The 26,956-nt window shown below is 40.1% G+C and overlaps 1 protein-coding gene across 1 annotated transcript in view; it reads right to left on the reverse strand.

Annotated features, from left to right (window-relative positions):
* Positions 1 to 26,956, reverse strand: part of grik4 (glutamate receptor, ionotropic, kainate 4) — a 286,850-nt gene that overhangs the window by 66,194 nt on the left and 193,700 nt on the right. The window contains exons 6-8 of the mRNA XM_068710683.1: positions 23,968 to 24,133; positions 17,304 to 17,482; positions 13,631 to 13,684 (exon numbers count right to left, since the gene is read on the reverse strand). Coding sequence (XP_068566784.1) covers positions 13,631 to 13,684; positions 17,304 to 17,482; positions 23,968 to 24,133 — 399 coding nt within the window. The remainder of the gene's footprint in view (positions 1 to 13,630; positions 13,685 to 17,303; positions 17,483 to 23,967; positions 24,134 to 26,956) is intronic.

A 26,956-nucleotide genomic window follows, 5' to 3' on the forward strand; every position in this document is an offset into this window, starting at 1 on the left:
TCTTTCTATTGCTGCCCTTTTTTCACCTTTCTAATCCATCTTGAATCTGCCATGTATTGTATAATGAACTGGAACCATGCCAACACAAAGTCACTGCAAGCCAAAAATCATTTGGCTTTTTACATCACTTAATGTGAAATCAATTAAAAACCTACATGCATGCTTTGTTAAGAGTGCTTCTATTTAGTGTGAATTTCTCACAATTAAAATGCCAGCATCTTTGTGGTTTGCAAGGAAGCAGATGCTCCAATGTGTACAGATGCGCTACTTTAAACTAATGAGTTTGTTCATTTCCAATGAAAGGAACAGTGGGTAACATTGAGGGGGACCTACTGGCAGAACAGGAATATAATATTAATACATTGTTAATATGTTTTCTTTTGCAAACAAGAAACGGGTTTGAGCTGTTTATGGTAAATGGACTGTACTTGTATAGCGCTTTTCTAGTCTTTCCGACCACACTTTCACACTACTTGTCATTCAACCATTCACACACTGATGGCAGGGGCTAAGTGACACCTGCCTATCAGATTTGATCACATTCATACACCGTAGGCACTACGGGAGCAATTTTGGAAGCAATTTTTGGGGTTAAGTGTCTTGCTCAAGGACAGATTGACATGCGACAAGCGGAGCTGGGGATTGAACCGTAGATCCTCTGATTGAAGGACAACTTGCTCTCCACTTAGTAGAGTCACACAGTTGCCCCCTTGTTTATATCAACAAACAAACGGGTCCTCTGTATTTAGCGGACAAACCAACCTGCTTCGGCTCCCCGACCGTGGTCGGAAAACACAGGGCGGATGCAGATGTTCTGGTATCCAGAAACCTCTGTTGGTTTTTAGGACACTGTGCTTAACATCCTCACCGCTAGACTAACTGTCTTCTACCCCGCTGCCAACTCATTAGCTAACACACATTTACTGCCACTCGCTCTCTCTTGCTTCACCACTCTACACATACACTGGCTCCGCTATTCTCCAAATGACCTACGCTAGTCTTACAACAACTGGCGCTACATCCCAAGTCTCTTATTTGTCATTTCCTCGCTCCTCACTTAAACCGGAAGTTGTTCTGCTCCGCCATCTTGACAGTCGTCCCAAAGCTCTTATTTCTGATCTGAGGAGCGAGGATCGAGGAGTGAGGAGGGTTCTCTGAGGAGCCATGAGCGAAGGTACACTTGAGCAGCCTTCCCGGAAGTCTATCAACAGCTGTTTTCATCATTTACGTATCCGATCATTCCTGAGCATAGGGCTTGATGAGTTACACATAATGTCAATTTTAACCCAAAACATTTAGCCTAATTAATATTTTCCAGTGTTAAAACACCATAATCATATTCAGGGTTATTTGATTATGACTTCACAATTAGAATTTCAATAAATGCAAATGCAAATAATGAATAGATAACATAAATGCATTCTACCAGTAAAAATCGGTCGTGCATTTATAAACAGGACACAGAACACACAGCAGTATAAATACAGAATGCAGGTTATTAAACAGTCTAAATAGAGAAAACACTGCTGCTCTGACAGTGATGATGACTGTTTACCTTTATTGAGCACAGACAACGCCGGGCCTATTGAAACTGTTGCGTTTCTTCTTCTTCTGCCAAATTAATTGGCTTTTTGTTCTGTGTATCATTATCGGATCAAAATCTATCAAGAGCTTGTTGATATCTCATTGCGTTTAGAAGATATAGTCCAATGACGTTCATAGGGGTGTGGCTTTGTACATCAATAGACATAACTTCCAAACTATTTGGACTATCATCACGAAATATGCAGCATATGTCCACATCTTGTAACATAACCTAAAATTCCATTCAGCTACTAGGGGACGCTACATTGTATCACATGTAGGCTTCAAAATAACTCTTTTGGGACCATGCTCTAAAATCAAACAGAAGTTGGTCATTTTGAATTTTGTGTGATTTTTCCTTCCATTTCTGTCCATTTCTTGGTGCAACACTTCAACGAACTCCTCCTAGGGAATTTATCAGATCCACTTTAAATTTGGTCAATACAATATAAAGTCTTTGTGATTAAAAGTTATCAAAAGCTGTACATTTGATGGAATGGTGTAGTCATGGCGTGGCTGCCATTTTATGTGATTCCCCATTAAACATCAGGCTGATGTAACTCCACTGGACTTGCTCAAATCTGTCTCAAACTTGCCATGCTTGATGAAAATCATGGCCTGAGAATGTCGACAAGCCTATTTTTACTGTGGTCTACACCTGATACATAGCAACAAATGCATATTTGCGCGTGTTCTCTAGCAGCACATATTGTATACAGGAAGTATTGGAATATTTTCAATACATTATTTCCAGGGTCACACACTCCACGCAAGAAATAAACGTCTAACTCAGGGGAATTAAATTGAAATTCAATGAGATCCACTTAGAGAGAATTTCCTCACGCAAAGGTCCGCAACATCAAAATAAATTTGTGTACGGGGACTTTATCTGTGGTTATTGATATCACTTGTTTCAGCTCTATTCCCTCTCTGTTTACATCACTGTTGGGCAGTGAATGAATGTGTTAGGATTCTGCACTAGGTTGAAGCTGCAGCAGCATCCCATCATGGCAAAAAATTAGGTTTATTCTCAGATTCCTCCGTCTGCTGTTAAAACACTCAACTTTTTGTTTTTTAGTGAAACCTCTCCAACTGACAGGTGAACACATCTGAGGGCATTCAGGTGAAAACGATATTTATTTTGTGAGAAGTGAACATCTGTGTCTAGATCGAGTTTAAATACCTTAAAGTGACAATCTGTAAGATTTTCATTTAAATAAATGTCTGTTGAGTCACTATCTATTGCAGAAGGAGGTACCAATGGTGACTGAGCCTGTGACCCACTGATGAAAGTACTGCAGCATTTATATATTTGCAATATTAGTAACTGGGTGTCTGTGGCAACATTTCCAGATAAACTGCTGTTTTTCTACTTTCTATACACACAGAAAATAGAACGATGCACACAGTTATGAAACATAACATGTTAGTAATACATTTTAAATGCAGCCTCCAGACTGATAAACTCTGAGCACAATTCCTTTGTTTTCACTCCAGAAATCCTGAATCAACCAGGACTGAACTCTTAAAGATTGCTAGGTTAAGGCTCGGTTGCATCAACAAGGATTAACTTGTAAACCTGTTTGAATCAAGTTCCTTCCAAAAAGTTAAGGGACAGACTCAATCAGTTGAGTTTTATGATGCTGCTGCTAAATTTCTCCAAAGATACTGGAGCTGAACAGGAAGTCTTTTTTTACATTACTGTAAAAAAAGTTTTCCTTACGGTTCTGTTGTGCGTGTTTATCTGCCATACATTTGGCCATACAAGTTTTTTCTCAAAGACGGAGAAATTAGAGGTTTATTAATTATTTTAATTTGGGTAAGCAGGCATCTCCATATTGATAAAACTCTACTTCATTTTGGTTTAAACTTGGATTTACTGAACAAAGGTTAGTTTGTATTTGTGCGACAGAGCTCTGCTAAATTCTAAATCTGGATTTACTCATTTTAAACCTAGTTTTTCTAAACTCTGATTAAAACTAATCTCAGATTAAATACATTTTTGCTGGTGCAACACGGCCTAAGAGGAGTGAGGAGTCAGCAATAAAAACAATGTGAGACCCCACAACCACGAGAGGTCCTTGAGCCTAAAGACTTAAATGAGCACAACAAATATTCGGCTGGTGGGTCCAGCAGAACTATTATAACAGCAGGCGCCAACAAAAAAACAATTTCTATGAATTGTCCTCTGGTTCTGGTTAAGGTCAACAAAGACCACACAGGAAACACAACAGACTCATTACATGAACAATTAAAGTGACAGAAGTCAGGTGACTAAATGTTTCAAAGCATGCAGGAAATTAACAGCAGCGTTCACTTACATTTAAAATCGTATTCAAAGACACATTCACAACATTCAAGGTTTAAGCCCCTGCAAAATGACCTGACGAGGCCGCTGCTCCACAGAGGAAATACTGTCTACCTCGTGCACACAGTGTCTGATGGTCAAGTAAGTGGAAGGTTGCATCAACCAGCGTCCAGAAAGTACCCTCGAAATGCTCAAGGGAGCGAGGGCCCAATCAATGCTGCTTGCAGCTTTAATTAGTATTAGTTCTTGTGTACAGACACAAACTCCATCAAAAGTCTCTACAGCTCTTGAAGCCGAGTGACAGTTGGCCGCCGTCATCAGAAACGGACCTTGCTTCACGTGGCGCTTCAGAGGAAAGGACGTCTCATTTAATAAAACATATTCCCTCTTTTCCTATCTCCTTGCATGTGAGGGAAACGTGGATAAGAGACTTACCCTGGGTGGGTGTAGATTGGGCCATTTGCGTTTTCGCGATGGCCACCGTGGTTACACACTTGGCACACGGGAGAGATTTCAACTGGCTGTTACCTGTTTCTATCTGCAACCTCACCACTAGATGACACCAAATCATACACACTGCCCTTCTAATTTTTCTTTACTTCATTAATTAATTTCCATCTTTAAATCAGCACAAGAAAGTCTAATTGGTTATTGGTTGGTGACTCTACCCTAATGTCATGCCTCTTTAACTAACCCTCAAAATGTGTTTAATTCAAGTATGTACGTTCATCCGCTTTGAAATTCATCCAACACATTTGGCATCTAACACAGACAAAGACATTAGTGATATTTTGAGCAAATATCATGTCTATCTCTTTGCAGTTTTAATCAGCCTGATGGCTGTTCTATTTTGATGAAGCACATGACTGTTTATTGTATTCTGATTATCACTTGGCCAGACAAATAAATCCAAACAGGAAGTTCAATACACGATCAAGCTGAACTGATAGTTGAGCTGATAGCTGAGCTCATGTCCAATCAGGATTAGCAAGGGAAACAAGTTGTTAGCCTCTATACAGTTTCTCTTTGTGGTTCTGTCCTTCAAGCAGGTGAGGTCTGTTATTAATTATACTTTAATGAGATCATTAACAATATTTGGACACTAAGACATTAATTAACTTTGCATTATGTTAATGAAGATGCACCTACCGGTGACACTTCTAATGTTCTTCTTCGACTTAACTTTATTAGGATTATCATATACCACACAGGACATTTGACTTCTACATTTAACCCATCTTTAGCATTTTTAGAAGCAGTGGGCTGCTGTAAAGCGGGGAGCAACTTGGGGATCGGTTTCTTGGTCAAAAGCGCTTTGGCATGCGGATAGTAGGAGCGGATAATCGAACCACCAACCTTGTGGTTAATAGACAACCTGCTCTACCCGCTGAGCGACAGCCATCCCTCGCCACCTGCTCTTCCGAAGGGGCTGTGTTGCAGATGATTTGGGAATCAAATTTATTTGTTCTATTTTGTTTTGGCTTTAATTTCAGTTTTTGAACGGTTTATGCCTGTGCGTACTGTATGCTTAACAGCTTTCATTCCCATCACAATGCACACCACCCTGCTGATCCAATTAAATTGCTTGCAGAATTGGCAACATTGTTGACTGGGTTAAAGGCAGCACAAATTATTTATAGGACAACACTGACACTTACATTACTTCCAAAACCAAATGGGGTAAATGAAGATAAAAAGGAAGGCTCACTGACACAATAAACCAAGTAATTCAAAAGCATTTTCAAACAGCCCTTTAAGGCATTCACATTGCTGGCCACTAAGGACAGAAAACAGCTACAAAGGATTACTAAGACATCCTCCATTAACTATGACGTAGCAGAAAACAGAAACAAAATGCTTATTCAAAAGTCAATCCGAATAAGGCAACATAATCTCAATCTTTCTGGTACAAAAGACCACAGTGAGCACCTGTCACCATCAATTCATCAACTACAGAGCTGAGCCAGCAAGATTAAATCACCTTTGCCCGTCAGCATAGATTAAATCGTTCAAGTTTGTTTTGATCAGTGAGCTCAAAATCCTGTGAGCTGCTTTCCCTTTGCATCTCTCCCACACTACCTCAAAAATAAAAGTAAATATGATAATGAATTACAAATCTCAACATGACCGTTAGAAGCCATACATGTTCATTAAGCTATCCAGACATTTCCTGGTCCTATTGAAACAGATTGAACATTTAGTCTGAAAGCTGAGGGGGTCTTGATGATAAATACTAAGGTGATCGATGTGTAACAATCAGGGCTGTACTGACATGGTAAATGACGTAAATGGCGCTTTTCTAGTCTTCCGACCACTCAAGTCATCATTCACCCATTCACACACATTTATACACTGTTGGCAGGGGATACCATGCAAGGTGCCACCTGCCCATCAGGACTCTAACATTCACACACCGTAGGCACAGTTACTGGGGCTTAGGTGTCTTTCCCAAGGACACATCTGCAGCCTTACAGGTCCAGGAACCGTTTTCTGTTTCCCCAACAAAAAAAAATCTGCAAAACTTTTCAATTAAAGAAGCATTTATAAGTAACACATTTCTTGACTTTGAAGGCTTCTTTTTTTTCAAAATTCCCTTTACCTTTTGTGCTCTCAGCTGTTATAGACTTCCATTAAATTCAGCTGAGATTAGAATGAATAGCTAACTGGAAAACATTGACTGTTTCAGATTCCAAACATATGCTAGTGTATGCAATATTCATGGTGTTTTTGGCCTCCACCAGCCTCAGAATTATTCTGGGCATAAGGTCTCTGCCTCACAAATAGACTGTTACTGTTGCAGGTCAGACGTAATTCTATGAATAATGGAATACAATTGGTCATTTGTTTCCAACACTGCAGAAATGCTGCCAGATTGTTTTGATGTATGCAGCTATTAAACGCTTTCAAACTAAGCTAATGTATCAACCCCAGCATGCCGGACAAAGATATATGGTGTCATGGTCATATTGGAATGAGGGAAACTAGGTGGCCACTGGGAAGGATGTAAGTGACAGTTTGGTGGCCTACGCAAGAGAGATCACTTGGATACAATCCATAAAAGTACAGTACAGCAAATTAGCCATACAGCATATATCGGAGGAGCTGCAATTATAGGTTTTCATGTCCAAGCTGCAGTAGAATAATGTGTTCAGTAAATCATTTATCCAATTTTGCTATTACATCCCAGGTTCATAACGAGACTGTAGGCATGACATTTGGTAATGCTCCCTCTCTCTTCCTCCTCTCCTCCCAAACCACACTCACTGAGAACATCGTAATTAAGAGGCTGCAGGAGGCTTTAGAGCTCAGCCTGAATTTACGTGGCAAATGATACAAGCATGAAATGACTTATGGCCAAAAACACTGCATGAACATTCCAGATAGAGAATAATCAGCGTGCCACTAGAAATGGATTTCATTACAGAGTGAAGCTGTGAGTGAGGCCTAAAGGTTTTATCCTGGTATACCCTTCCCCTAGTATACAGTAATAACGGGGGCGTCATTAATTAGTACTTTATATCATTAGAAAAATCAATATGCAATTTACAAAAAATGTACTGAATCAGAGGCTACCGGAGTCTGTCTGTTCTTTCACAGGGCTGCCATGGTAGATAAGAAGTCAAGATGATTTGTCTTTCCTTTTCAAATTGTCAATTATGATTATCAACACTGATGGCTCTGTCTTTATCTGGGGCACAATTTAGAGAACAGAAGATAATGTCTTTACCATTTGAGGGTACAGCAACCTAAGGAAGTACCACATGACTATGTCTCTTTAATGGATCAGATGACAACATACTGTGAAATGTGAAAAGGGTCATTCTAAGTTACAAACCCAACTCCCCAGTTGCCTGCAAAGCTACAAAGCTGCATAGCATCTTTAAGCTCATTGTTTAGGTTCTATGGTTCAACTTTACTGTTTGGTTCAGTCCCAACCCTTTCATCATTGTTTCCAGCAGCAGCAAATCCTCTGATAGAACCACTTTTGGCAACCTGCCCGGCACCAATCAGCAGAATGGTAACGTTACATAGAGTCAGATACTGCTCTTGGAGCTAGTCGACACCTAAAAAAGAGCTAGAAGTAGAGTGAAAATTTGACATCAGGTGGACAAAAAAAACAAATCAAAACAAATTGTAATTTTGCTCAACACAAAAAAACACATTACTTAAGCTTCACAGACTTTTTGCATGGAGACAGCTTCCCATTGCTGTGGAGAATTAAAGTGTATTACAGGTAGGAACCAGCTTTTTAGGAGAGTAATTGCTAAGTTTCCTCCAAGGAACTTACTCATAGTATTTATGCTTTTTCTAAAACAGTTTAGTGTTAAACTAAATGTACTTTTAAGAGCAGTAGGCAGTTTTCATAATTTGTATGTTTTTATACTATAAACTGTATATAGACATTGTGAAAATAGAAAATAAGGCAGAGCAAATGAAGCTCAGAGGTGCAAATCTTCATTATTAAATCTGTTGACACTGGAAACTTTTTGCTAGTGCCAAAAAGTTCTCATGATATTTTCTAGTTAGCTTACATAGATCTGAATTCTGCTGTCTTTGATTAAAATTAGTGTTTGTGGAAGTTTGCCTACCAGAGTCATTACCAGGAATAGATAGATAGAATAATACCAACACAAAGATATTTTACTTGCAGATTTCCTTATGTCTGTTATCATTAAACTAAAATCACCGACTCATTGTTGTATTCATCTGCCAACCAGACAGGATGCAGTATACATCCATATCTGTCCAAAATGTCACCATTTTATCCTATTAGACATCTATGTGAAAATTTACGTGGAGGTGTAACTTTTACTAATTTAACTATGTCAGTGAGGGCAGGAGGTTTGACCTTCTTATGACACCTAATTAAACCCATAAAAGGTAATACAAGTTACAGTTGGAGGGTCAGATTAGAGTCACTGACCATCAAAACTGTACGCGTCTTGGGTGGGAACATTAACTGTGTATTCTGATGAAAGGAACATCAAATCCATGTTAATTGGTGTCAAGAGTCTTCACTTCGACAGTGGTTATAATTACATGATGGAGCAAGTGAAAGTTAACCAGAGGGTTTGCAGTAAATTGTTAATTTATGGAAAAGTAGAAACTGAAAATTAGATTCAAGATGTAAGATATTTTACTAGAATAAAAAATACTGAGCTAAGTTATTGTATACAGTCACCTAGAGGGAGCTGATAATAACTGCTTTGAATAAATGGTTTGATGCACTGTGTGCACGATAAAGGAAGAATACAAAAACAGATATCAAACTATATCAAGACATCCATCTACAAGCTCTCACAAACTGGTGCGGTTTAATCCAAGTCTCATTTATCCAGTTCTCTGAAACCTTAAAAAACTTCCGCATAGTCTCACTTTGTACGTGTCCATTCAAGTTCAGACGAGTCCAAAGTGCTTTAAATAGTAAGCTTTTAGTGAAGATGTATGCGTTTGGAAAGTAGTGAGCATATGACTGGAAATAAATACTACTTTGATTATATTGCTCGAGTTGTGTGAGAGTTTGCAAACAGATGTTTTAAAATAGTTTTGGTGTTAGATGAGCGCATGCGTCACCTCAGTTGTAAATAGATCAATCCAGGAGACAGTTGGCTAACTGTACGATAACAACAATGTTAGATGACCATTTATCTGTTCATATGAGTGGAGTGAGTGTAAACGTTTTATATCCAGCCATGTTCAAGGCAAGGAGAATGTCTTTGTTTGTTTTGCTTTTTACATGAATGAAGCCAATGAAGCAAAACAAATAATAAATACAATTTTGGTATACTTAATAAGACAAAGGAAAAAAAATTCAGACACATGTTGTACAAAGTACGCCATTTATGTTCCTCAGGAACAGTTAAAAAGATCAAAGAAGAATACGGTTATATGAAAAAAACATATAGTGTACATTTTTTAAGAATTTCGGAAGAATCTAAACTGTAATCTATCAACTGATATCAAAGCACGAACAATTATCTAACAGCAAACATTCAGCACTGGCTCCTAAAGACACCACACTGAGAAATGCATCAGGCAATTACATCAAATTGCTGCTGCCTTTCTTTAATATAAGCTTGTCATATTGTACAAGTGAGATAAAGACATGCAGTTAGTTGCTCATTCTGCTTTCTTCTGAACATCACAGAACTATTTGAATCCAATATTCTTTTTAAAGTGATGCAGAATTCTTTTTGCCCCACATAATTTGTTCTATATAGTTTGAATAATTGTGTTCATTAAAAGGATTGTTAAGGGGAAATAAATGTATCAGGTCACAGGTCACCTTTTTTTCAGGGGAAAAGGACTTCAGACATGTTATTTGCTCCCTGAGATAATGGAAATATCTGAATTGGAACACCCGTTTCCATTAAGAGTGCACACACACACACACACACACACACACACACACACACACACACAGAGCAATTAGTGTCCTTTCTTTCATCATTGTCATTTCTCTTTTTCAGGTGGTGTGTATTTTGATGCGGTGCTGTCCAAAGTACTGATGAAGAGCGACCGTTTCCTACCGTTTCCTGGCTTACTTGCTTTCCAGCCCTTATTCTAATTTCCCCCAAATGTAGCAATCCACAGACAGCAGCAAGAAGAAACAACATGGACGTGTAGGGACAGTCAACGAGAGAGAGCTGCAAACAGCTGTTTCTATGTACCTCTGCCAATTTTAGAGAATCCTTCATAAATTTAAAACATAATGCGCTCTGCTTGTGTTCCGTTCTCATGTGGATGTTCTGATTAAAAAATGTATTTCTTTAATCAGCCTTTCTGAGGCTATTGCCAAAATGTTGCACCAATGGTCCGACAAATATGGATAGTGCAACCCTCGTCTACATGTTGATTTATTCATACACACTAAGGACATTGGTTGAAAGCAAATTAGTTGACAATATTAATAGGCTGATATGTTTACCAAAATAGACTGAATACAGTATCAGGATTTCTTTAGAGAAACCAATCAAATCTATGCAAAATTAGACATTAGGCAACTCCATATGGAATGGTCCTTTTTTTTTCAGCTATAGCGACAATTCGACAGTCGAATCAGGCTCCTTAAATCGAATCGTCGACTATTTGGGGTCACTGCTATATTGATGTTTTTCTTCTTTCCTTTAAATAATGGCTAATTGAAGCACATCTGTGCTGGCAATTTGTTTCTAAATACTTTGGGTAGCCACTCTTATCTGGGCCCCCTGCAGTCTATTCAGTGGTTAGATGAATAGGTTTAAACTGTGATTTGTCAGTCCATAGTATGTTCAGATGATATTCCCTGATCCAACTCCAAAAGTGCTAACCCTAGCTTACCTTCTATTTCCATTTTGAAGCTTTAAGAATAGCGTTGCCAAAGCAACATACCTGTTAATTCCAGCTTGTTATAGGCATTATTGTGCACTTGACACTTGATTTTTAAATGACAAACGCCTTGACGTGACGATGGTGAGTTTGCATCATCCTTTCAAATTTGAATGCTTCAGAGACGCAGGACACGTACCTAGATGTTTCTGTATTTCCATGTAAATCAGGTAAATTCTCTGGTATATCTGCCCAAGTTGTCAGAGTAAATCCCATATGCGCCTTATTATAATGTAACCAAGGCTTGACTGGCGTAACCAAGTGGGTGACCTAAGGTTAAGGTATGGTAGGGATTGGTCAACTGGTGAAAGAGCACAGTCATAGTTGAAGGAAAATCATTTTGACTGGAATGTGAACCCCTTTACTCTTTACAGCGCTATGGAAACAGCACATTACGTCGTGCTTTAGCACTGAATGTTCTAAGTTGATTTAAAGGACTTTGAACAAATGGCAGATGTTGTCATTTCTCTGGACAGGACAGTCATGAAATGGCAAAGTGTACTTAAAGGAGAGTTTGAAAAAGTAACCCAAGCATCCAATGTATTATTGCCATTTTCAGAGATGTACTATCACAATGAGTCTAGAGAATGGGCGTACAATGGACTGAACTATGGGATAAAATAATGAAACTTGCTCCGACCCTCTTTTGTGTATCCAATGCATATGTGTGTGCGGGGTAGGCATAGTGCAAAAGCAGCAGAGCTATTTAAAAACACAATAAATAGGATGAATCACTTATTACGACAACAAAGGAGACAGCAGCGCTTCTATTTTTTCACTCACAGCTTCTGCATTAAGTCCCAGGCTACCGGGGGCGCATTGCTGACCATTTTAATGATGTTAGCTGACGCTATTAACGGTGCCGTCACTGAGAAATGGTAGGATTTTAAGAAAATGGTGGTGATGGTAGCAGGAGGATGGATGTAGGTTGGGTCATCATCTAGTATCTACAGTGAATCTGTGTCCTATGCTGTGCCCTCCAGCAGACACCAGAGCAGAGTGATGAGGGAGCTTATTTAGTTGCTAAGGAAAAGCAAAGACAAGAAGGTTAAAGAAAGATAAAAAAGAGATGCAATAGCAGAAGTGACTATGTCAAGAGCTGTGGAGGAAAACATGAATGTAGCCCACCCTTAATGAGTCATAAATCAGCTAGATATGAATCATCTCCACAGCGCTATTAGAGCAAAGTGTTTCGAACCTCATTAATTTCCATTAGGGAGCAGCTATCTGGTAAGTTTACTATTGCATCAAATTTTCTCCAAGCCTCTATCTTTATGATCTAACCAATCCCTTAGCTTCTATGTGACAAAACACTATTACTCTTAAATTTGGGGTCAGTCCCTTTAATTTCCAGCATGAATGTGCACATTTCGAGTGGCAGTGACTCATTTCAAACTGTTCTGTCCCCAATCTGCATCATACACAGTACAAAATAATATGTAAATCACTAGTAATTTACTAAATATACTAATAATGTAGCATTTATTCAACCAACTTCTGTCACCTCTTTTGAAAGCATTGCCATTGTATACCAAATGTAACATACAGTCTGAAGTATCACTCACAAAGCTACATTAAGTTTAATTAACCACGGTTAACAAGTAGCTTTACACTACTGTGCACTGTAATGGAATGTGATTTCATCAGTATAAAACAGTTCATGGGCATTATAGAACTGCTTTTTTTCTAAGGCCCCAACATGTTAATCCACATTGCAAAGGTTCAAGGCTAACAGTTGCAAGAAACTATGCTAATCAACTGAGCAAACAAGAACCAATTAAGAGCAACATGTTATACAGTATGAGCTTAGTTTGCAAAGCAACCATAACTGGTGAGTAAATCACCTGCAAACATAATTTTAGTTGAGTTCATTCAAACACAAAAAAATGCAGAGAGGAAGAATGGTGCAGAAGAAGGATGTGTGGAGCTTGTCCTCAACTCATTCATGGATAGAAATGAACTTTGACAATGAGGGCGACGGCTTCATTGCTCATTAGATTGGAACCATGAGGAAAAAGCTACCGCAATAACAACAATAGTGCTCTGCGTTTATAATAATCATTATTATGTATGTGTTTGGTCCAGAAGGGCAAACGTGTAGCGAGTATAGCCAGTATGTGTCTAATTAGCAGTCACATGCAGTGAGGGATAAAATCAGCTTTGCTATAATGAAGCTATGCTATAATTCCTCTGTCATAGCTCCTATCTGCTTAACTCTATCCATTCAATCATTCATTCAAGTGAAGAGCACCAGTTAAAGTGTACTACTTTAATACACTACAGGAGCACAACTTTGGACTACTGATGGACTCTTGCAGGTATGAAATCTGTATTGCCTCTAAATACCCACACCATTCCCCGTTTCCTTACCAGAGAGGTGAAGATGTAGGTGTAGTAGACTGACAGCATCCCCAGCTCTGATGCCTGCAGAACAAAAAACAAGAGGGACAGGAGGGGAAAGATAAATAAAAAATGGAAGAGAAAGAAGGTGTAAAAAAGGTGTAACGGAGGAGGGAGGGGGAGAACAAAACAGAAAGAAAAGCGAGTCAAGAATAAAAGGGCGGGGAGAGAAGTCGAGGGGTCAGTGATTCAGTGTCACTCGAGCTCCACTCTGCAGCAGACAGATCAAACCCACATCTTGATAAGATACACTCTTAGCTGACGATGGCACTCAATGGAGCAATTAATTTCTGAGATGCATTAGTATGCTGCTCGATACTGTCTTACAATTTGATTAAATCAAAGTCAGCGGAGGAGCAGTTGTGAAGGACAGGGTGAACTTTTCATAGTTTCATTTCATTAAAGTCATTAGCAAAAAAGAAAATCATCGAGCTAGGCTATAGGCTTCTGTTTAATCACGCTGCGATCCACATTATGATTAAAATCAATAAATGTCAAGTAGAGTATATATTAAACCAAGCAGTTTTTTTTACAAAAAGCAGCATTCAACCCTGAGTGAAATTCTTCCTGAGCATGAATTAACCCAAATGTCCCTTTTAAGATGCTACTCAGAGAGTATGTTTTCCACACATGGCTGCACGTACATTTACATATTTCCATCATAAATAGCTTTCACACTAATATTATTCTAAAAGTTGTGTAGCACCAGAAAGAGTTTAATAACAGCTATTAAGCTGTCATATCTGCAAAAAGTGTAACCTCTGTGTGGGTTTTTGTGTGCGTATATGTCACTCAGTTGTTGAATATTCTGCTTAAGTGTGAAGGAGCATAAATAATAATAACTAGGAAGTAGAAAGGCATCACTTAAACAGCACAAACATCCAACTACAACTGTCATTATTAAACTCTCTGAGTGACCTCACATGATGTCTTCATAACGTTTCTCCTTTTCAGTATATTTAGCATGCGATTACTCTGAAACTACAAGCACGATGTCTATGTAAGGTAATTATTATGCTTCGGGAAAGTTATTTGTTAATCTTGGGGTTACAACACTGAAAGAAAAGTTTGCTAATGGCGCAAGGTGGTTGAGCATTTTCCCCTTTACCAGTACCTTCATGTAATATTTCAAAAGAATTTTAGTTTAAAACGTAAAACAAATGAACTAACATAATCAATAGAATGTGAAAAGGTTACAATGTGCAGCTAAGGGAGACGAACCTTAAGTTAGCAGTTAGCTTGAATTCAGCCAGAGAAAACTCCAGCACCAGGGGTCTGTTCCTGGGGGACAAACTATCTAAAGTCTCCACGACTCATACATCCCCGGATCAGTGTCACAAAGACACAGATGGAGTAAACTTTAGACACAGGAAGATTATAAGATAGCAATGTTATCTTTGAGTTTTGGCAGTTAGGTTGAACATTGCATTTTTAATTTTTTTTTCTAACGGGTGACTGTAGCCTGAGATTGTGTGGACCCAATAGTGAAATACTGCCACCTATTTTTTGGAGCATGTTGCTACATTTTACACACTGCACCTTTAATACCTTACCAAACAGAAACTGCCATTATAACCTAATACCCTTTGGTTGCTGTCCACATTTCATTCAGAAGACACAATGTAACCAAAATAAGAAAAATATACTTTTGGTTTCCTTTCACTGCACTCAAAATAAGCTTCCCTGTCTTATTTTTTCCCACTTTTTGATCTCCTTGTTGTTCTACTGCTGCTTTGGTCAGAGTGCACACGGTTTGCACTGCCCCCATGAACTGGGCTCACTATCTGTCCCACTCTGGTTCTGTATGTGCACAACAGTGGAGGGCTGACTGCATGAGATTACATTCAGAATGCTAACACTGCTGACCTAAACCCCTCTGAATGCTAAAACCTCAGAGACTGAGACCTTTGTCTGTCGAGGGTTTGATGTAAGATGTAAACAGACATATAATGGAGGATGTCTTGCATGACAACAGACGATTCTCTCCCTTTAGACAAGATGGGCACACTTATCATCATTTTAGAATGTCATATATGCCGGCGCACAGCTTTGATATGTTTGGCAACTAGACACTCCGCATTAGAGGCGGGACTGCCAACTTTCCACTACCCTGCTGCAGATCATGTCATGACAAAGAGAGAGGCCGACAGCGTGACACATAAAGGAGACAAAAGAGTGAGAGATATAAGGGTGTACAAGGCCACACGAGGAGGGAGGTGTGAGGAAACAAAGTGAAATCGTCTTCTCTGGGGCAGAGAACAGAGAGTGCAAAAGAGAGCAACTCCACATTCACACTGAAGAGACAGACGGAGGGAGAAGGGGAACAGAGAAAGAAAGACATCCCACTGTGGGCTCCCGCTGCTCTGTGGCCCAGGGTTGCCAGGGTTGCCATGGTGACTGAATGACCACTGATGGCAGCCTGAACACTTGATTGAGGTGAGAGATTGAGACCACTGTGAGTTAGAGAGTGAGACTATAACAGAGAGGATGAGGGAGAAGGACGAGAAACATCTCTCCATCTCCCAGCACCCCTCAGTCTCCAGTTATTGTCACCTCCACTCTAGCCATGCATCCATCATCTTCTAGAAATAATGAGGTGTGTAATAATTACCAAGACGCCATATGCTCCTGCCCAACACCCTCGCTTTCTCTGCTGCCACAATCACCTTTATTGATGCCATCAAGGCTCTTTACAAACATAAGTCTCTAATCAGGAGAAGCATTATGTTGGAGTCAAGGTTTAAATAATGTTCAGAGACGCACGCTTATTATTCTTACGGCCATTAGCGGAGCAAACACATACAGGCCATATTTCACGCTGCCGACAGAAATAGTAAAGTAAACTAAACTAAAGTTTTTTTTCACATGATGAATATTACAGCCTTGCATAGTACATTTATAGTTATATTTCTATGTAAAAGGTGTTTTTGGAGAACAGATCAAAAGATTCCTAATAGATAAGAAGGGCATGAAATAATCAGTCCACTTGATTTGCTTCACTGATTTCTAGAACAGCTTGCTTTAATCCACAACATGCACTATTAGAAAGTAGACAAAAGGGGCTCCTTCATTTTATGAGTCTGTCCTTACTCACACTAATCCACTTAACTGTGCAGAATGGGAGATGAATCATTGGAATACAACTTGATTTATTGCTCTCATCCATATAATTTGATGTAACAGGTTTGTTTGACAAGATTGCCTCAATTCCTTGGCCTTTTATTTTAGAGTAGACTCTAGACTCTGTAACAATGTCTTTAAAAAGCTCTTCTCCCTGCCAAAGGTGCATGAATTCCCGTAATCTGTCTTCTGATTCAAAACAGCAAACAGATTATGACGATGAAAAAGATATTTCACATTCTACACATTATTTGGGTGGTGAATACAACCTGTACATTTACAGGTCAAAACTCAGAACTAACCAACTTCTTCTTCCAGTTATAAAAATCATTCTCCCTATATTAAATTATTTTTAGCTTCTTGCCATCGGCATTTTTCAGTTACTTCTGCTGTTGGAGATGTATGAGAGTTAAATAAAAGTGGAGCTTGGGAATTCTCTGTCGGTACAAAGCCAAGAAGCACATGAAATAAAGACAACTTATCCGTGCATAAATAAAACAGCTATAATGTGAGCCATACTAACCCGTTCCAAAATGATATGTGACATGGTGGCGTTGGCATCGACTATGATAGTGGCAGTCTTGTCATCTCGTATCTCTTTCAGAAGTGGGGTCGGGTCGTTGCTGTCGTCAAGCATGCGCACCGACAAAGTCTCCTTGGAGATGAGGAACTGCCTAAGGAGCTGCTCCAGGTTCAGTAAGCCTGCCGGTAAGACAAACGCACACAAAGAAGAAGCAACAACACATGAGACACCGTACTCGTAATGAAAGGAAGATTCTCCCACATGGTCGGGTTTTTTTTAAGTTGATAAAATACATTGCGAAAAGTAAAGGAAAGTCAAGTGCATTCAGAAGATGGTGGTTTATATTGTTTATGCAATATGAACTTGATAAGCATACACTGTCCTCAAGTACAAACAAATGTGCCTCTTGTTTGTTTTTTTTCTGCCAGAAGTATCAACAATGAATCCATAAGAATGTTTCCTTGCAGAACAAGTGGACGCATTACCTTTAATTACAATTATTGTAAAGCCATCAAACACAAAGGGACATTTCAGCAACTTCTCTTCCCATGGTAATAGACCATTTGACTCTACTGAGGTAAGTGGGATTTGCCCTAATTAAAGCATGGCTGACTTAATCAAAAGGCTCCCAGCAGCATTTTACCACTCTGCATCCATCTTTTAAAAGGCCCTGAGAGGTTAAGGGACTAATTTTCCATATAGGAGTTATTAAACTAATTTGAGAGGTGTGTCACAGTGAGAAAACTACAACCTGAATGGGACTCTGAGAGTAGTAAACCACGTCGTGTTGGTGTGATTGTTACATTGGCCTCACCTTGGCAATTTGGCAGATCTCATCACACTCGTATAACATTACGTGATATTGGGAAGTAAAGTCATGAGAGGACTTAACTTTGCGGGGAAGGACTTACATTAGCTCAGCCTTCATCTGCTTTTTCCATTATAATGTAATACTGAAATGGTACTTCAGACTTTGGTCGTCAACAGCTTGATGTGAGTTTTCGCCATGGCGACAGCTGAGTAGTACATCTATCATATGGAGACCAATTTTGGTGCAGCAATTTGAAGTTATCAAGCTGACTCGTTCAGCTTCTCCACAGCACATTAACACAAGCTACAGTACTGCCCCAGTCACCTGCATCATGTCTAATAGCTTCTGTAATTATGTCTCACTTTCTGCCTGTCTTTTACCCTGTCTGCACGGCAGTATGTCACCGTGTGTTTGTCTTCCTGTACCTGGCTACCCGTGTCTCATGCACTCATGAGACATCACTCCTGGCTACTGCTTGCTCACCTGGCTGTGTCTCCAACCTGTCAGATCTGCTTCCTCTGTAGTATAGCACGGAATAACTTTGATGAGCTTGAAATAGCTTCTACTAAACCACCATCCTTGTCTGCCTCCCGCATCCCCTCTCTATGGCTTTTTGCTGCTTCATGTTCATGACATTAGACACTGCACAAGATGCAGCTGGCTTAACAGCACACACACATTCCCACGCAAATAGAGTGACACACAGAAGAAAAGCTTGTATTCCCTTTAGTGTTCTGGCTGCACAAGATTCAAAGGGGAGTCAGAATCTTTTTTCACCAGGGTACTTTTACAGCAGCCATGTTGCTGCACTGTTTGTTCTGGTGAACCAGTTTCAATCAAATGAAAAACAGGCAGCTGAATGAAAAAAAAATCCCTTTTTTAGTTGCACTTGTATATGTCCCTGTGCAGAGAAAAAACAAGTTCTGTTGGACTGTGTGCATGTTGTGCTGTAAAGTCTCTTCTTCTCCATAGAATTTGAGCTGGTATGTGTGCATGTGTGCTTGTACAGTACCTCTGTCTCTATGAAGTTTAAAACCTTGAGAATTAGGATACATTAAAAAAAAAAGTTATATTTTCTTTCATGACTGGTTAGCTCACAGCCGCCACTCTGCACTGCTCTCATACCACATTTACAGCGGATAAAGCCGTGTTGACCAACAGCGTCGTCGGAACCCCATCACAATACTGTTGGTGATGGACCAGGCCAGGTGTTAAGTTTATAAGTATATACTATATAGTAAGTATAGTAAGGATTATAACTGTAAGACAATAGTGAAAGTTAAGGTTTAAGGTTTGAATCTAGGGAATGCCTTATATCAAAGAGGATCCTCCCAAGTATTAAACGTAGTGTGTTAGCTACCACGCTACCTCGATGGCATGGACGAATTATAGCTCTGACTCTCTTTCAGGCACACAAATAAGTAATCAAGTCAGGGAACCACTCATACACTTTTGACATTATGTTACCACAGGGTGCCTGCAAGATGTCACACACACACACACACACACACACACACACACACACACACACACACACACACACACCACGGATCCACACACACGCACAAAGTACCCCAAAGCAAATACTGCCACAACACAGAGACACCAGCAGTTTAAAAACATTTAACCTGTGAAAATACGGCAGTGGAATATGAATTACTTGACAGGTGTACAGTAGGGGGAATTATGTACAATGAAACCTTCGTTCACAGACACATTTTTTTTACACAGACTCAAAAGCCCGGATGGCAGCTGTACATTATTATGACTCAATATTTAGCCTTGAGCTGAGAGTAAAATATACTTTTATGACTTTGTCACCATTGGGGGCATAACTTTAAATGTTGTGGACAAGAACATGTGTCAAAACATTCAAGGTATGTCTGAGCATATTCCCTTTCTCATAACCCAAATAACCATAAAACTTCAACCATCAATTCTGACTATAATCCCCCTGTCACACAGTGGCACAGATTTATGTTTAGCTGATGATAATCACCAAATTCCTTTTATTGCTCTGATTATGAACGAAACTCCTCTGCAACAAAAGACAAGGCTACACACTTGTTTCCCACAGGATTTTGGGTGGACCTCAACCCTCTAAGGGGCATGCTCCCCGAGAATAAAATGTGGTATATTTTAAAGTTAAATGCATCAATCAGGGTACTTGGAGAGACTATACCTATGAAGAACCTTGTGCTCTTGTAAACAATGTTGTGTTCTAGTAAACAATTTAATCATAAACACATTGGTTGAATAGATTTAAATGGCGATGACTTGGCAACAAACAACAAAGCATGGTTAACGAGACGGGGTCTGTGTTTCAAGGCGGGTTGGGTGGGTTACTGACATCACTACTGTCAGTGGTTATTGTCATGTGACACCCTCCTCTAGACTACATGACTACCAGGAGACGTCTCTTGATGTGTCTCTTTATAAAAAAACATATTTCATTGACGCAGGTGAGAAATCCACCTGAATCCCTTTTGTCAGAATAGGTATAGGCTTTTATTCTAAAGAAAAAAATACTGCACACTTGCACCTATATGCAAAAAAATTCACCCACTCTCCACAAATTCAAACTGTCAATTTGACTGTGTCAATTTATAAAAAAAAAAAGCAGCAGGAGAGCCAACTGCCTTTCATCTTTTTAGTGAAAATCTTTGAAAACTACAAAGTGCGGCTTCTTCTAGAACCACCACCATCACTTTGATTACTGCCATCAATGCCTTTCACATCAGGATCATTTGTAGCCACAGTGTAATTACAATTATCTATGTAATTATGTAGTATTACCACCATCCCCTGTAATTATAACGTTTCTGTCATTCTTACACCTCTATATACAACCCTGGTCACAAGTCATTAAGATGTCTTTTTTCTTCCACCTGACTAACGATGATTATAGGTTAGAAATGATAATACCACATAGAAATATGGAGAGGCAGTAGGTCAACCCTAGAAATAGTGTGTAATGGAGAATTGTAATTTATAAGGTGACATGGACATGCAATCATCACCTGAAAAAAAGAGCAATTAGCATAAGGCACACTGTACAAGTACGATGAAAACAAACAGATTGTAGTGCAAACCTGATACAACAAGTAAAGAAAGTGTTTTCTGCTGTAGCTGCAGTGGAACGAAGCAGTGAGCTAAAATGTCAAACCCTGGTATCCAACAGGGCCTATCAAAGGTGGAAAAATGCTCTGTAAGCATTTGAGGCCTACTGTTTTGTTGAACTAAGAAATCCTGTACCTGCACTGCAGCTCCAGTCAAATTTTAGAGTTCATTGGATGTTCCCTTTGAGCTTGCTGACAGCTGCGCCAATCACCTCACTAATGAAAGTGCACTCCTGTAGCACAGTGCATGTGAGAGCGGGAACAGCATGCATGTGAATGCATTTGGTTTGCATAGAGTACGTTTGTGCATGCAGGTGAGTCCCGTGCAAGTGTGTGTGCATTTCTACGTGTCTCATTTCATTTACAAAAAGCTATAGCCACACAACATGTGGGGCCACCCAGCAGGCCTAAAAATTCAACCACCTGGACCGTGTTCTGGGCCAGACTTATAGTGCTGCGGCTGCTACTACACACACTGCCGTAGATAGTGGAGGTTAGCTAGATTAATGTCCGTCCTGGTGTGCACAGTGCCTTTGGGCATGGCTCCACCTCCACTCCTGCCTCCTCAGCCATCGCTGGAAAATATTCATGAATTGGCCACGCTCTATTAGGCTGTCACTGGCTTGGGTGATTAATGAGGCCGGCACATGTGGATGAGCCACCGACAGCAGGCTGCCAACCAACAAACTGACTGCGTGAGCTGACGGGGACGGTGGAGCTGAGCAAGCCGGAGCCAAAGTCGGATGGGTTTCAGCTGATGATATTGCCGAATACAGATCTTTACACACACACACACACACACACACACACACACACACACACACACACACACACACACACACAAATCCAGGCATGCTGCCATTTGCTGCATTTTCTATTGAATGAATGAGGGTCACATGAGAGGGCGCAATCAATACAACCGCGTCATTTCCTGGACTGTCTCCCTCTTGTTGCCAATGTATAATTCCAGCGTAGTTACCTCCTCCCCTCTCGTCACCCCAATCACTACATTTCACCTCTGGCGAATCACATCCTCTACTCTTCTCTCTCATTTCGGACTCCTCTTGGTCCCTTCTATCTACCTCTCATCTTCGCTCATTTCATTTCATTTCTTTTCATTTCATTTAATTTCCTTTCCAGTCCTCTCTTAGCCCTCTCACACAAAGTAAGAACCTCGCCACTAACCTGCACACCCACAAACATCCAAGGGAAGAAAAAAAGGTAATGTTAAAATCTGTTTCTTTTTCTCCAAACTCCACCAATATTAAAGTCAGAGGGTGCCTATAAGCTCCACTTGTTATCACTATTCTTGCCAGAGCTGTATTAATCAACTCTGGGTTGGATAAATATCACAGAAACAACATCTGAGCTCTGAATTGGAAGAATGACTGTCAGGTACAGAAGCACCTAGAGGGAAAAGAACTCATGATATATTCTCGATCCTTGCAGTTGTTATGGGTCATGTAGTAGGGTTTGGTTAAACTTCCATTATACAGTATTTTCTTTTAGTAAGTTAGTTTTTCAATTTCCGCATAACAGAAAGCTATCTTTGGCAAATCTAACTATAAAGCAAGGAAGTTCTGTCTGTCTATGTCGGTTCTCAACAACGCTGAAAGCAACACTTCTGGAGACCAAGCAATGGGCCCATTCCAAACAGTCACACACTTTGTGCCCAAACGAGCATTGCACTAGTTGAATAAAAGAGTGGAAACGTTGTTTCAAAAAAGGTAGCCTCACATTTGCATACACTTACTGTAACAGACTGTTCTTTAAAAACCCACAAGTTTAGGATTAATACACAAAACTTTAAGGGACAAATCTCTTCTTAAAGGTTATAAATAAAACGAGACTCCGAAGTAGAGACAAGGAGACAGTCAAAGAGGAAGTTGAAAGGCAGAAGAACTGAGAATTAAGATAGGCAGGGCGGGCGGTTCACAGTGGCTCATTGCCATCTCTGGGCTGTCTGACACATGGTTGATGTCTCAAGCCTATTTCCTTTCTTCAAAGCCTTGTGCTGATTAGGAAAAAGGTTAGCTGGTGCCACTCAGGGTCATGCTGCCTTTGTCTAGGGAGTTGTAATTAGTGCTTGCTGGACTGCAAGAGGGTGGGAACAGGCCATGATTTAATCTTCCTCTCTATTTACGAAAATAACTTCCCTCGAGGAGATTTTTTAAGCTTTTTTTTTAAGGTCATTCAGTTTAGTATCTTTAGAATCTAACGAGTGCCTTTGACGAAGAGGCGGTCAGATCACGGGTGGATACAGCTGCAAACTTCATCCCAATTCATTATTCTCTGTCTTAAAGATGTGTTTTTATCATCAGCAGGTGGTATTTTAAGAGTGTACACAGATGAGATTGAAAGTTGAAGACAGAATATACATGACACAGCTTAACATGCTCTATCCTTATTTTAATTCATGGACGATGAAGATGTTGAAAAAGAGTGATGTGAATGTGATTTATTTTGGGATGCAGACGTCGGGCGGGTTGCTGTGAGGCAGTTCTAACTGTGGAGAGCAGCAGCTGCTTCAGAAGGGATCATGTCACAGGGTGAGATGTTGATAAGCAACACATCTGTTAGAACACAGTCGGCGTGCGTGCGATAAGTTTGTGTGTGCCAACATGTGTTAAAGGATAGCAGACATTAAACAACAATGTTTGCACTTTGTTGGCATATTCTCCCCAGGTGTGTATGATTGTGTATTTTGTTGTGAAGGTGTGAATCCTCTACTCACAGTCAGCCTGTGCACAGATGAGGCAGGCTGTGGTGCCGTTAAAGAAGGTGAGAAGGCCGGCCACAGCCAGGCTAATGTCGGTGTTGGTTGGCCTCAGGTCCAGCGTGGTGAAACGGGGGAACTGAACCTTCAGAATGTCCTCCGGAGCCACCTTGACATAGGGCACCTGCACAAAGACGCTGATGTCAGACTATCATATAATCAATTGCAGTAGATTGACATTTCGCATTAATGTTCACATTTAAAAATGCAGCTGACGTTTGCAGGCAGGGCAACCTTAAAAGAGATTACAACAAGAGAAAAGTGTAAATTGCAAAATAAAAAATAGTGAGAAAAACCGCCAGAAAAATCCTTTTAACCTTTTATAATGAATAACAAGCAAGGATAACCTAAGCGGTCTGCCGCAATGTGCATATTCAGAATACATTTATTTTCAGTGACTGAGGCACTGAAGCTCAAGTGAAGCACAAGCATGGATCTAAAAACATATTTTTGTTTCACCCACACGAACAAGCCCTTGTTTGAGAAATCTTCAGTACAACACCCCCTCACCCACTGTTACAAAACATTTGTTTACCCGGCTCACTGTGGAGCACCTTTAACTGTGTGTTTTAGCTGCAACTGTTATAACAAATGTGCACACGCACAAAATATCACAGCAACCAAATATCTGTTCTATTTTGGGAATGAAATCTGGTGCTTAGGAATATTGCACAATAAAGTTTAATTGGGGATGTTAATATTATCACGAAACGGGTAGACAAATTCATCCCATCAGCTAGTCAAACACATTTAATTAAAACTGTTAGCTGTTACTTCACAAGGACTTTTTTTCCATATATCATAATTGGGAGAATTGGCTTTTTACTCCAGCACATAAACATAAAATGCTTACAAGGAGGTTAAAGTGGAGACTCTCAGATGTAATTTAAGGGTAGTTACATCCATATCAGATGAACAGAATTGGACTAACAAACATTTAAAAAAGTACATACAAGTAATATTTTTACTTTTTGTCATATAATTTGTGTTTATTGCCTGACTGAACTCTTCAAGCAACTGAGCTAATGCAAATGTTGAGGTCACGCGACTAACCTTACAATAGACATGCATGCATTGGGAGGATCATCGTCCTGCTGCATTGTCCTACAATTTGGGAACTGTGTGTAAAGCTGCTAAATCTTTCTACACTTTTAACCCAAAATGATTTTAAAAAACCTCAACCACTCTTTAAGGTCTAAGTCAGCATCTCAGTCACAGGGTCATTGTTAAAATCAAAAGGGGAAGCTGGACTATAATGTATCACAGTCCAAAAACTTGAGAACAGACACTCAACATTTTAAAACATCCTCACATGCTCAATAATAAACAATACAATTTAAATTACACTGAATATGAACTATTGAAGATACAAGATCTGAGATTCGGAGCATTTTGATTGCCTCTTAATGTCTCTCAGCGATAACAGTGCAAACAATGGCCAAAGTGCTGGCGGAACTAACACTGTTTACCTACAGAGGGAAAGCAAATGAATTCTATGCTTAGACGTTTACTCCACTATATCTATACAAAACTTACTGTATAGTTGTTTGCTGCTACATTGATGTTCCAAATGTTAAATATAGCTCTTTTAAAATGGTAAAAATAACATATTAAAGAGCAGAACCATATGTAATGGAGTGCATGTGTTTTTTTCAGTAGTCAGAGCAAAGATCAGACACAAGGAGTAAGTAAAAGAAAGCCAGCCAAGCCTTCAGAAAGAATCAATAAATACACAAAATACTTCTATCCGAGCCCCATTGTGAGGCACACAATCTTTAGTTAGATTGATTGCTGTGTTTTCACAGCATAGATTTGCTGTAGCTATATAAATATCTGTATTCCTTAGCCGCATCTAATGAATTTATCATACCACCCCCACTACACTAACAGGTATGTCAAGCACAGGCACGTCTGCGCTGTCAAAAGGGAGGTTAAGTACACTGCAGCTAACGTTGCAGCCTTCAACGTGACCTGAGCAACAAATCCGGACTGGAGCCACCAACAAATCTGCTGAACTTCAGGAAAATCATAAATTACATTCCACCCCAATTCAAACAAGTCTCCCATCTATTTCCCTCCAATGAAATCCATCTCTGCTTCAGTTCTTCATGAGTTGATGTGAATGGATACATGGTGCCAGGGCTTACAGTGAGCCTCGGGGGGGGGGCCAGAGGGAGTGTGCGAATGAGTGTGGCAGGTGTCGGGTCGGTAAGCTGCCAAGGCATGCAGTAGAGCGCAGTGGGGCTTGAAGGGGATGCGGGAGGACATGCTGGGTCTGAGAGGAGGGACAAGGGAGGGAGCCTCTACATCACGCCAGATTGCCTGTCTGTGTGGTTCCCAACGTACCATACATTGCTTTCCCCCCTCGTCCCCATATCCCCTTGGTTGGTTTTCCATCCCTGCCCATCAGGGTGTAATGGAGTCCCTAGGTGTCTGGATGGATGAAGGTGAGGCCACTACTGACAGCCTGAGCTGGAATGCCATTGAGTCTTCTCAAGGAGTCCTAAAACCTGGGTAATAGCCGAACAGCCCACTGGGGAAATGTGCCCCTCTTCAGGTGTGTCCTTCATCTTCCCTATTGCATTTGTACAATTTCTCACTACCATTTTCTCATTTTTGCCTCTTTCTCTGCTGTTTCTCTGTTGCCTAGATTGTTTACTCTTTTTTTCCCACTTGTCCCCTTTTCCCATGTGTTCTTTCTTTCCTTTTCAGCACCGCAGACTGGTGCTACCCGACCCCTTTCACTTAGAAACCTGACACGCTTCGATAGTCTGTATCTGAGGCAGCGGGGGGCTTAGAAAGCAGCTTACACAAATTCACAGATATTCACACACACACACACACACACACACACACACACACACACACACACACACACACACACACACACACACACTTTGTCCTTTTCCATCCTATTGGACCTTACTGCTACAAATGCCAGCATCTC

The sequence above is a fragment of the Cebidichthys violaceus genome, unplaced genomic scaffold (genome assembly GCF_023349555.1).
Source record: "Cebidichthys violaceus isolate CVI_PGR_0920_01 unplaced genomic scaffold, fCebVio1.0.p SCAF_1, whole genome shotgun sequence".
NCBI classification, from domain to species: Eukaryota; Metazoa; Chordata; class Actinopteri; order Perciformes; family Stichaeidae; genus Cebidichthys; species Cebidichthys violaceus.